A 12,805-nucleotide genomic window follows, 5' to 3' on the forward strand; every position below is an offset into this window, starting at 1 on the left:
CGCAGGTCCTGGATGTCAGGGAGCTCTGCCCCAGTGATGTCTGCGCCGTACGCACTACCCTCTGTAGCACCTTGCGGTCGGATGCCAAGCAGTTGCCATACCAAGCGGTGATGCAGCCAGTCAAGATGCTCCCAGTTGTGCAGCTGTAGAACTTTGAGGATCTGAGGACCCATGCCAAACCTTTTCAGCCTCCTGAGGGAGAAGCATTGTCATTCGTGTGGGTGTGTGTGGACCATGATAGATCCTTAGTGATGTGGACTCCAGGGAACTTAAGCTCTTGACCCGCTCCACTACAGCCCTGTCAATGTGAATTGGAGCCTGCTCGGCCCTCCATTTCCTGTAGTCCACGATCAGCTCCTTTGTCTTGCTGATGTTGAGGGAGAGGTTGTTGTCCTGGCACCACATTGCCAGGTCTCTGACCTCCTTATGGGCTGTCTCATCGCCATTGGTGATCAGGTCTACCACAGTTGTGTTGTCAGCAAACTTAATGGTGTTGGAGTGGTGCGTGGCCATGCAGTTGTGGGTGAACACGGAGTACAGGATGGGACTATGCACGCACACTTGTGGGGCCCCCGTGTTGATGGTCAGCCTGGCAGATGTGTTGTTGCCTACCCTCACCACCTGGGGGCGGCCCATCAGGAAGTCCAGGTTCCAGTTGCAGGTGTTCAGTCCCAGGGTCCAAACAGCATTCTCACATAGGTGTTCCTCTTGTCCAGGTGAGAGGTGCAATAGAGATTGTGTCAATCTGTGGCTCTGTTTGGGCGGTATGCCAATTGCAGTGGGTACAGGGTGTCTGAAGATGGTATTGTGAGCCATGACCAGCCTTTCAAAGCATTTCATTGCTACAGATGTGAGTGCTACGGGGCGATAGTCATTTAGACAGGTTACCTTGGCGTTCTTGGACGCAGGAACTACGGACACAGGGACTGTAGGCATTACGGACTGGGTCAGGGAGAGCGCGGCAGGTAGCTTACTGGTTAAGATCATTGGGCTAGTAACTGAAAGGTTGCTGGTTTGAATCCATGAGCTGACTAAGTGAAAAGTGTGGCAGCAGAGTGTGCACAAATTTTCAGACTGATCCAGTGAAGAATTACATTACTGCACAATATTTTGTATCAAGTCTGCCAGGAGTTTGCCCAAATGTGCCAAATTGGTCAACTAATACATTTTCAAGTACATATAGAGAACATGTAAAAATGCTATGGTAATAAAAAATGTACGTTTACACACTCCCAGGAATGTCATACATGATGGATCATTAGCCTAGAAACTAACATTCACACATCTAGAAGGCCGGGCGGGGAGACAGAGACAGCAGTGGGGTCAAATTGTAGACCCCAGTTCCTACATTTGAACATAAAAATGTATTTTAATCAAACAAAACTATGCTTCATTTTATCTCTGGGACCCATAGGATGACAAATCAGAGCAAGATTGCTGAATGTAAGAACATTATTTACCTTCAGAGGTGAATGTATCAAACCAGTTGCCGTGACAAAAGTGTTGTTGTTGTGCACTCTCCTCAAACAATAGCATTGTATTTCACTGTTAAATTGGACACCGCAGTTAGATTAACAAGAATTTAAGCTTTCTGCCCATAAGACATGTCTATGTCCCGGAAAGTTGGCTGTTGCACACAACGTCATTCTAGTCACAATAGCAACAACCGTCCTGGTTTAGAGACACCGATCCTGTAGAGGTTAAACAAAATTATACATTTGTTTTACTCCATTGCATTGTTTACAACAGCTTAACAAACAGTAGCCTACATTCTACAGTACATCACACAGATAACATAGATCAGACATTGAAGCATACACTTAAGTAGCAAACAGATACAGTATGTATGATATGTGATTTATAACACAGTTGAGTGAATGAGAGTTCCAACATGACGTACTGCGAAGTGAATTTAACGAGTTTGGTCACACAGATGACATTGATCAAACATGGTCTTTCCCAATTGAAGCACATACTTGCGTAGCAATCAGAGATACAGTAAGTATGATATTTGATTGATAACACTGTCAACTGAGTGAAGAGCTCCAACACGACGTGGGGTTGGTAGGTTCTTAGTTAGAAAACCCTGACATTGGGTGTTTTGATCTGAGAACAGGCCTGTGGGTTGAGTTCAGCAATACCACTTGAACTTTGTACATTAAACAAGTATTATTCTCTTGAGCGAGTGATTCCACAAATTTTTTTGACACAAGGCAAGGACAAGCATGCAGTTGGCAATCCCTCATGGGCCAACTTCCTTTAAGACTCCTTTACTAGGCATACATCTGATAGCTCCAGACACTGTTGTATTTAATCAAAACTGCTGTCCCGACATTTACAGAGCAAGACATTCTTATCATGGTTCAATGTACCGTACATTAGTTTTCATGTTTAACTATATGAAGCAGAAAGACAACTGAATGCTGTTTTCCCTTACTCCTGAAAGTCCCGAATACCAGTTTTAATTGAATAAGACCGTCATTCACAATGCCCTGTCAACGCCATCCAAACAAAAAAATAACAAAACAAAAAACACACACACACACAGCAAAAGCAGCAAGAAATAAAATTTAGGAATACTTCCTCCTGATAAAATCAGCATTCAAAGAATTGATGATAAAGAAGGTTATCAATAATTAATGAAGAAAGCGTATGTTTAAAGAGCAGGTTTTCCCCTGATGAGTGCATTCATAAATACAGTTTGTGTGTGCTGTGATGAGGCACCATCTCGCTGCTCTCTCCTTGTACACGGCTAGAAACACTGCGTACTCTTGCTTTTGCTCCGCCATGCTGACGACAGACAACCGCTGGTCTTGGGACGTCGTGAAGACATTACTTATTCGGATGCTGCTCAAAGAAAACAAAAAGATGGAAACAACCATTTGTGTGGTAAGGATAGTTGAGGGCAATGGGATGTTCAGTGGATGTACTATGGATGTGTTTGGGACAAAATATTCCAGTGATTGTCATCACTGAACAGGTCCCATTTGTCTGGATTTGACAGAGCTATCCTACTTCGCAATGGCCAGAAATCAGTGGTTCTTGGTGCTAGGCTAGCTGAGGTTAGAGACTTGTTTTCAGGGAGTATGCTATGAGCAGGCAGAGTGTAGTGTATTGTATGGTAGTGTACATACCGCAGCGTTCAGGGCTTGTTCCAGGTCCTCAATGATGTCCTGCTCGTCCTCCAGCCCCACAGACAGACGGATCAGCGTGTCACTGATCCCTAGGGCAGCCCTATCACTCTCTGGAACAGACGCATGGGTCATTATCGCCCTGAGGGAAAGAAAAAGAAAATCGCTAAAAATGAAAAAAATAATACATTTCTATTGGCACTATGTTTAAAAAGTTTGTTTCAAAACTTCAAAGTAATATGTATTATTATATATAAATAAAATATTTATTCTTGACCACTGCTGCCCCCTTGTGGCATTATTGTTCAAAAGTGAGGCAATCAAAGTACTTTATATTTCGATATTACAGTCAATTTCTTGGTTCAGCTGACAACATTTTGAATCTAAATATCATAGCAGTTACAATATTACGATTGTTGATGATATGTAGGAATACTTACGGATGCTCTGCCAAACTTTCATAACCGCCAAGGCTCTCGGCAAGTGCAAACAACTGAAATAAAAAACAGCACAAAATGTTATTACTGTGTCCATCTGTGATTTAATTCACAACCCATACTGTAGTAAAATACAAAGATGCTTCATACTATAGAGCCGAACCATGCAGTTTCTTTTCCCACTGTTCTTTCCAGCATTGTTCCAGCAACTACGGTGTACGCAGCGTAACCAGACCAGTCCACTAGAGATTGCCTTCGCATTATATTGTGAATCAGACGTGAGCGTCTCAATTCTCTAATCACCTTGAGGCTGCTGAGGAAGGTGGTGGCATTCTCCAGTTTTCCCTTTATGTAAAAGGTGATCATCCCTGGGCAGCCTGTGCACTGTCTCTTCATCAGCTCGTGCTGGGGGTGGGAGGGTAAGCCTACAGAGTGAAGGGGGAATAAGAGGAAAACCAGTCAGTCGACTGTTAAATCCCTTAACCACCGGGTGCGGTCTCCTCAAGCGCAGAGAATAAGAGAGTAACTGGAGAGGCATATGCTATGTGTTTAACTATACATGTGCTTCTACTGGCCCAGGGAATTACCAAAGTGAATGCATTGTCCAAATTTTTGTTACATCACCTATTTGCCCAGAAAGCAGGTCATGTTAAAGGAAAGGGGGGGATATCTAGTCAGTTGTACAACTGAATGCATTCAACTGAAATGTGTCTTCAACATTTAACCAAACTCCTCTGAATCAGTTAAAACATGCGTGTTATGCAATATACAGAAGTACTACAGTTTGACATCCACAGAGAACCCCCCCGTCACCTGGAAAGATGACTCTGTCCACCCTGGGGTCAGCTTCCAGGAACTTGGCCACCGCCAGGGCATTCTTGAAGTGCTGCCTCATGCGCAGGTGCAGGGTCTTCAGGCCACGGTTACACAGGTAGCAGTCAAAGGGGGACGGTACGGCTCCCAGGGCTTGTCAGGGTACATTAAGGAAGAACACTGCATTACACAACACACCAATCAGCCCCTCAGACAAAGAATCAAACATGGTAACACACAAAGCCTTCTTTATCAGTGGTTTATAATTGGTGGAAAGCCCTGGCATCACGAGCATGTGTGGGTTTTTGATGGGCAAAAGTCACAAAAATTTAGCAACTGCTTCACGGTGAAGTTCAAGTGCTTCAATCATAGTAGGCAAAAAATGTGGCGGGTGTGTCAGCTTAGCATAGCTTTTATCCAGTTGCCATTGATCCATCTCTCACCATTCTGTAGGAACTTCAGTCGGTCATACAGGTCCTCACTATTCACAGACACCAGGCCCAGTACAACATCACTGTGACCTGTCAATCAAATAAGAAAAAAAATAAAACTCCCATGTAAACTGATTTTATTTGTGTGGAAATTCTCTTCAGTCAACATCAATGTACAGACAGAATGTACCTACCATTCATGTACTTAGTAGCTGAATACATGCAGATGTCTGCTCCGAGGTCCAAGGGGCGCTAAAGAGCAAGAGAAACACATTGGAGTATATTCGGGTTAATCAATGACACTATGTGACTGGATGTGTTAAACCCGAGAGCGTGAAATGAAGGAACACTTCCATTTTAATTCAATTCACTAAGATTTTCATTTCCAACGGTCCCTGGGCTGAACGTGGCAATGCAGAACCAACAATCTAGATACATAACCAACAACGCATACAAGGCAGGATAGACTTGTTACATACCTGGAAGTAGGCTGACATAAAGGTGTTGTCCACGACCACCACGGTATCCTTGTTGTGTTGGTGGACCACAGCTGCACAGGCCTGGATATCCACCACCTTCATGGTAGGGTTGGTGGGAGTCTCAATCCATACTAACTACATGAAGATAGAAAATAAAAGAGAATCCCTTCAGAATTTCATGAACAAATTAGTTTGAGTGGAAGGTAATACAGTATATATCAATCATATACAGTATCTAGCCTTGTAGCAGCAGGTGTCATTTGAGTTTCATAGTTTTGGCTCCTAATAAAAAACATATATCTATAAGATCTAGGTATTAAACTATGGGCATGTATGGACAGGAGAGACAAGTCACAGTGAAGTTTCTCCTTGATGATGCCATGACTCGTGGAAAAGCTCAGGGTGAAGCACTTAACATGAAGAACAAAAGCGAAATGGTAGTGCTGATGCTGGATGACACATCTATTCTCACACCAACAGCCTGGAAACCTGAAACCTGGGTTCTTTCAAACTTGAGATTTAGGTGAAAATAAATCAATAGCATAAGGTAACCAAGCAGACTTAGAATTCCACTTACCTTTGTGTTCGGCTTAAGAGCGGCCTGGAGCAACTCGATTTTGGTACAATCAGCAAAGGAGACATCCAAGCCAAATTCTGTAGCAATCTTCCGGAAGTAACGATTGGTGCCTGTAGAGAAAAAGGCATCATGTATTACTGTTTCATGGTAATGGCTGTATGCATCAAACCATACTTACAAATACCGTTGAAGTCGGAAGTTTACATACACCTTAGCCAAATACATTTAAACTCAGTTTTAAACAATTCCTGATTGTTTAATCCTAGTAAAACTTCCCTGTCTTAGATCAGTTAGGATCACCACTTTATTTTAAGAATGTGAAATGTCAGGATAGTTTGACTAGTGTATGTAAACTTTGACCCACTGGAATTATGATACAGTGAATTATAAGTGAAATAATCTGTCTGTAAACAATTGTTGGAAAACTTACTTGTGTCATGCACAAAGTAGATGTCCTAACCGACTTGCCAAAACTATAGTTTGTTAACAAGAAATGTGTGGAGTGGTTGAAAAACAAGTTTTAATGACTCCAACCTAAGTGTATGTAAACTTCCAACCTCAACTGTATGTGTGTACTCTTTCACTGGCAACATTTGTCTACCTTTTGGTAGTTCTCCAGACAGTTTTACAGACACTTTGGGCCATGTCTTACCTCCATACACATCACTCATGCAGACAACGCCATCTCCAGCTTTCAGCATGTGAGTGATGGTCATAGTCGCAGCCAGCCCGGAAGCAAGAGCAAAACCTACAGAAAATTCCCAGTTAAGAATACATTCTCTTCAAGTTGTAAACAGGAGTCTAGTTAAATGTATAGCGGTATTTTCTACCTGTAAGCTATAGGCCTACATTCTCTAACTTGTTATATTTTATTAGATACAAATTGATGAGGTAGTGGTGTCAGACATGAACACTTACAATACTTTGCTCCATCCAAAGCAGCAACAGCTTTTTCCAGACAGTTTCTAGTAGGGTTTCCACTCCGACTGTACTCAAAACCCTGATGAAGACAACATTCCACATTCAGAGAGCCCACATTTACCACATCTTTCATAAATAAACAGATGCTGATACTACTGATCATCTGGCTATTAATTATTCGTTAAAAGTAATACCAATCGTAAACACAAACACTTTCAGTATTCATCACAAAAAGGTAATTTCCCATCACTGTAAGACACTGTGCAATCAACATTCTGACTCATGAATAAGTGCAAAATGTGCCAAGCTCGTTCTGGGCAGGGAAAGATGCTACAAAAGACAGTACCATGCTACTACAGTATGTCATACATATTAATATTTAATTAACCCTGAAAATTCGTTTAACATGACCGGTTCAGTACACCGCCCAGACCAATATGACACCCCATACTGAACGAACGCCTCTCGATACCAGACACCTAGGTTATTGCTGGCCTTGGCTACTGTTAAACTAGCCCTTTATAGGACGTCGTTACTGCTAGACATAAATTATCTAGATACAGTACATAGGGAAAAACTCTTGCTCGATATACAATGATGATGATGGCTACTATCATTTCAGGTCATAATACACATTTAAAACATTTCAGATTAGTTCCGCAGGTAGCTCCTACTACAGTTCCCCTACGGTCTTTACGTTAGCCTAATGGTATACATTAGATAACTTACAGCATGATCTCCAGGTCCATACTGCTTGAAAGTGGTGGACAGAGAAATAGGTGGTACCACCGCCATAGATTTCCATTGCTCCGGTTCCTGACCAACATGGATCGCCTCCGTTGCGAAAGATTTGAACTGCACGCGGAACCCGGCAGGCATGTCGTTCTGTTGGTGTTTTGACGCCATGTTACAAGTCAAGTCCGGTTCCCTGAGAGTAATTTACAGGATGTGTATGTTTCACCGTTGAATAATCTAAATGGAAACTGAACTGTGAATAAGCGACGACGTGTAATACCCATATAATGTCTAGCCCAATCACAGCCTCTCTATAAGGGGAGGATACCACCGATTGGTGTTTCAAAAGGGGAGTCCCGTACACGTCACCCGTATTTGCACGTGGCTTATTTGATTTTGTTGCTGGCAGGATTTTTTATAAAAATAAAATAAAAATATCAACAAACAAAAGAGGAATAGTCACATGTAAACAAGCATACAAACTATTTACATTGTCAGGAATCCTAAACAAACAAATCATATTCATTAATAATACAAGTTTTAATTTCCTTTTTGTTTTTCATTTTAGTTAAAGTGGTGCCATATTGTTAAAACTCATTTATAAAGTGAAAAAGGTTAGGTTTTGAATTAGACCATTTGCATTTGTGAATATGAAATGTACCTAGTATTATTAGCAGTTGAATTAAATATACTACATCTGTATCTATGTCAGAATTTCTGAAATAAATCATTATATCAAAACCATTAAATAGTACAACCGGTCCTATTTTTTTTGTAACAAAATTCTGTATGTCAATCCAAAACATTCTACTATAAATACAGGCAAAAAAAACAAATGCAAAAATGGTCTCCTTCTCCATTCCACAGAAATAACAGTTATATTCCATATTCAGCTTGAATCTTTCCAAAACATGTTTCACAGGATAAATTCTATGTAACATTTTAAATGAAACTTCCTTTACTTTGTTACTGATACAATATTTGTTAGCAATTTTCCATGCTTTCCCCCATTGTACATCACCATAGATATTTGACCAAAAGAATCTTGCTGAGGGAATTGTAGTAACAAACAATAATCATAATCTGTTTATTACTACATTTATCTTTGATGTGAATATTGCCAATTAATATATTTTCATGTAAATTTATGTTACTTACATCAACCACAGAGGAATTTAAAAAGAGATACAACCCCCCTTGGAATCGCATCAAAAACAATTGCATATTCTTTCGGGGTTATTGGAATTTTAAACTTATCAAGAAATTCCCCATATGAGAGTAGATATCCATCCTTATTCAGTAACTGACCAACCAAAATAATTTTATTTTCAAACCAGTTATGAAAAAAAAATACTTATTTTTAAATGGTATATCTTTGTTTTTCCATAAAAAGTATCTGTGAGGGGAAAAATGGCGTTTATACGCTAACGTCCAAGCTGAAATTGCCTGCTTATGGAATTTGGCCAACTTGACTGAGATTTTATCAATATCAAAATTACATCGAAGCAAAAATTCTAAACCAAATAAATACTTAGGGAAGACATTCCAAATACTGTTCTGGTTCTTAACATACTTCAGAATCCAATTTATTTTAAAAGTATTATTTAGAGTATTGAAATCTAAAACCTCAAGACCTCCTTAGTGAGTATTAGTGAGAAAATCTTTTCGTAGATAGTGAGGCTTGTTCCTCCAAATAAAATTATAAAGAATCTTATCTAAGTCATTTACAATTTTAGGGGTTAAGTCAAGTGATAACGAGACATAAACCGATCTGGATAACCCTTCAGCTTTGGATAATAAAACCTGACCGTATAACGAAATATCTCTTATCAACCAGAGGTTCAATTTCTTCTTTGTTTTCTCAAAAATGGGGTTAAAGTTCAATTCACTCCTTTGTTTTTCATCCTTGCATGTAACAATTCCAAGATAAGTAACCTTATCTTTAATTGGGATACCATATACTTCCTGTAAAACACAATCCTCGAGTGGAAATAAGACTGACTTATTGATATTAATTTTCAAACCCGAAACCAAGGAAAAGTCTTCAATACAGGAAACTGCTTTAGAAACCTCATTCCTGTCTTGTAAAAATATGGTGGTATCATCAGCCAGTTGACATAGTTTAAATTCCTTGCAAAGTGCTGAAACACCTTGAAAATGACCTTTCTTGATATGAAAAGCCATAATTTGAGTAACCAATAAAAAATAAAATTGACTAATTGGGCAGCCCTGCCTAATGCCACGGCCAATATCAACTCTTTGGGATGTCCCGTGAGCTCATTTTACAGAGCTAGTACAACCACTATATAAAGTTTGGACTGCTTTCAAAAAAACGTATTGCTTTGAACATAAACTCATGTTCTACAGTGTCAAAAGCTTTAAAAAAATCAACAAACATAAGAAAACTATCATCAAGGATGAGGTCATTATAGTCAATCATATCTAAGATCAACCTGATGTTATTACTAATGTGTCGACCATTGACAAAACCAGATTGTTCTTAATCAATTACATGATGCAAGCCTTGTTTCAACCTCTTAGCAAATACAAGGGCAAATAATTTCCCATCATTATTCAACAGGCTAATGGGTCTCCAGTTGTCTATATAAAGAGTATCCTTATTAGGTTTGGGAATCAAAGTAATTACACCTTTCTTTAAGGAAGCCGGTAACTCCCCTTTTTCTATTGATTCTTGAAACATAGCAAGAATGAAAGGAATCAATTTATCATTGAATGCTTTATAAAACTCACTTATTAAACCATTATTTCCAGCGGACCTATTGTCCTTAAGGCTTTTAATACAGTCTTTTATCTCAATTTCAGAAAACCCTGAAATCATTATCTATCTTCTTAGCAATGTTTGCTACATTGTCTAAGAAAAGATCCATATTGGAAGTTGACTGGGCTGATGTATACAGATTCTGATAAAACTGGGCAACATGCTGAGAGATTTCTTTAAGATTTTCATTGGGACTATTATTAATCATTAATTTACATATGGAAGTCTTTTTGCCTGCCCTTTTTTCTAAATTAAAGAAATATTTTGTATTTTTCTCTCCCTCTTCCATTTATTTTCGTCTTGATCTTACAAACGCTCCCCGGGCCTTTTCCTCGTAGATACAGTCTGCATTTGCAATGATGATAGCTCCAGTAATTCCTGATTAGTTAGTTCAGTTTTTTTTAGTATAATCCATTATTCCCTTTATGATGTCATATTCTTTCTCTTGGCACGAGCAATTTCTTTCCCCATTGAAATAGCCAAAAGCCTTATATCAAATTTCATTAGCTCCCAGTAACTTCCAAACGTATTCATAAACACAGGCACAATTACAGTATTTATCAATAATTCCTGCTACTTCCTTCTTAAATACTTAATTCTCTAGTAAAGTCTTGTTCATTTTCCAGTAACATTAACTTTTTTTGTTGACAAACCATGCATATTTATCTTTATTGAGATCCCTTTGTGGTCTGTTAAAATCGATGGTTCAATCAAGACTGTATCAACCTTGTCAGCCATATCTTCAGATATCAGCCAGAAATCAATACAGGATTGTATAGATACATCTTTGGTACTCCATGTAAACAATCTTATCTAGGTTCTTATGTCTCCAAATATCTAGAACACCTAACCGTAGACATATATTCCTTATCTCACAAACAGAATTGCTATCCGTAGGAGGCCATCTATCTAGATTATCATGTAATACTGTATTAAAATCTCCACCCCATATAACACTGGCCAATGGAAATTCAGACATAATTTTACTTATTTTCCTCTCAATGTCTCTAAATAAAATACAGTTACTTGAATTGTTATTGGAAGCATAAGTATTTACAACAATGAATTGAACGTGGTTGACATCTACCAATAGTATAATCCATCTCCCTGTATTATCTGCTTCATGACTCAATATATGACCCTTAAAGTTGCCTTTTAAAATAGCGACACCTGCTGACCGATTAGTACCAAATGAAAACCAAATATCGTTCCCCCATTGCACTTCCAAAACGCAGTATCTGTGGAACAGGCATGAGTTTCTTGAACGAAATAAAAGTCGGCACTCTTACCCTTACAATACAAATATATATATTACGGATTCCCCTGGCATTAATAGAAAAAACAGAAATGGACATTTACTATCACAGTGCCTATATGAAGAATACGTGTAAACCTGTATACGTGTAACGGATGTGTATTGGCTAGTTAGCGGTGGGGCGCGCAAATAGCGTTTCAATCGGTTACGTCACTCGCTTTGAGACCTTGAAGTAGTGGTTCCCCTTGCTCTGCAAGGGCCGCGGCCTTCGTGGAGCGATGGGTAGCGATGCTTCGTGGGCGACGTTGTTGAGGGTCCCTGGTTCGCGCCTGGGTATGGGCGAGGGGACTGACTAAAGTTAAACTGTTACATACGTTCACATGAATCGGGTTCTCACAAAAAGAAAAGTTCTTACTAGTTGCAAATAAAAACAGTCCTTTGCACCACTCAAGTGGTTGACCTAAATTACATTTTTATACAATTGCAAATAACATTGTACCATAGATTGGTAAAAACGAATAGCCATCAAGCTAACATTAAGTGTCATTGCGAATTTCCCTGCCATAAAAAAAAAATTGATATAAAAAAAGTTTAGCTCACACAAACAATGCTCATTCCTCAAGAAATATAGTTTTATCAGACGCAAATAAAACTCAGTCCTGCACAACTCACTTGATAAGTCGAGCAGTCAACAAGCTAGGCGTCAGCGTGAATTTCCCTTCCATTATCAAAACCGTTAGCTCCGCAAAGTATGCACTTTTCCCTTCCTTCCTTGCTCTCTCAATCATCCGCCACAGACGATTCCGAGCTTCTTTGTCAAATGCTGTCAGATCCTCCTTGAACCTCAGGTTGTTATTCTTTAAAGAGTAATTTTTCTTTGCACGTTTCCATGTCATATCCCTCGCTGTCCTGGAGATGAATCTCATGATCACTGGTCATGGTGGCTGGTTGTTTTTCCCCATCTCTCAGCCTACCCAGGCGGTGCACTACATCCAGAGAACCTGCAACAACATTTCGCTCCTCCTCCGGGACTATTGCCCTGCAAATGTCCTTCACTCTTGCTTTGATGTTCTCGTCAGATTTTTCTGCTATTCCATAAATTCGAAGATTCCATCTCCGACTATACCAGTCATTCTCGTTTACCTTTGACTCCATTTCAGTGAGTTTCTTCTCCTGCGTTGCAACCTGAATTTTCAATGTTGCGTTCTGCTGCTTCAGAGTGTTTACTTCCTCAGCATTGAAATCAA

At 39.6% G+C, this 12,805-nt stretch overlaps 1 protein-coding gene across 1 annotated transcript; it reads right to left on the bottom strand.

Annotated features, from left to right (window-relative positions):
- Positions 1-1,843: 1,843 nt before the first annotated feature.
- Positions 1,844-12,224, bottom strand: LOC129867320 (cystathionine gamma-lyase-like). Its single transcript, XM_055940645.1, has 12 exons — positions 7,519-12,224; positions 6,787-6,868; positions 6,521-6,616; positions 5,869-5,978; positions 5,292-5,426; positions 5,007-5,064; positions 4,825-4,902; positions 4,382-4,534; positions 3,872-3,993; positions 3,572-3,624; positions 3,135-3,273; positions 1,844-2,847 (listed from the first exon to the last, which is right to left on the bottom strand). The coding sequence occupies exons 1-12, from the start codon at positions 7,693-7,695 to the stop codon at positions 2,833-2,835; spliced, it is 1,218 nt and encodes a 405-aa protein (XP_055796620.1). The 5' UTR covers positions 7,696-12,224; the 3' UTR covers positions 1,844-2,832.
- Positions 12,225-12,805: the final 581 nt, after the last annotated feature.

This window comes from Salvelinus fontinalis, chromosome 12 (genome assembly GCF_029448725.1).
Source record: "Salvelinus fontinalis isolate EN_2023a chromosome 12, ASM2944872v1, whole genome shotgun sequence".
NCBI lineage: Eukaryota > Metazoa > Chordata > Actinopteri > Salmoniformes > Salmonidae > Salvelinus > Salvelinus fontinalis.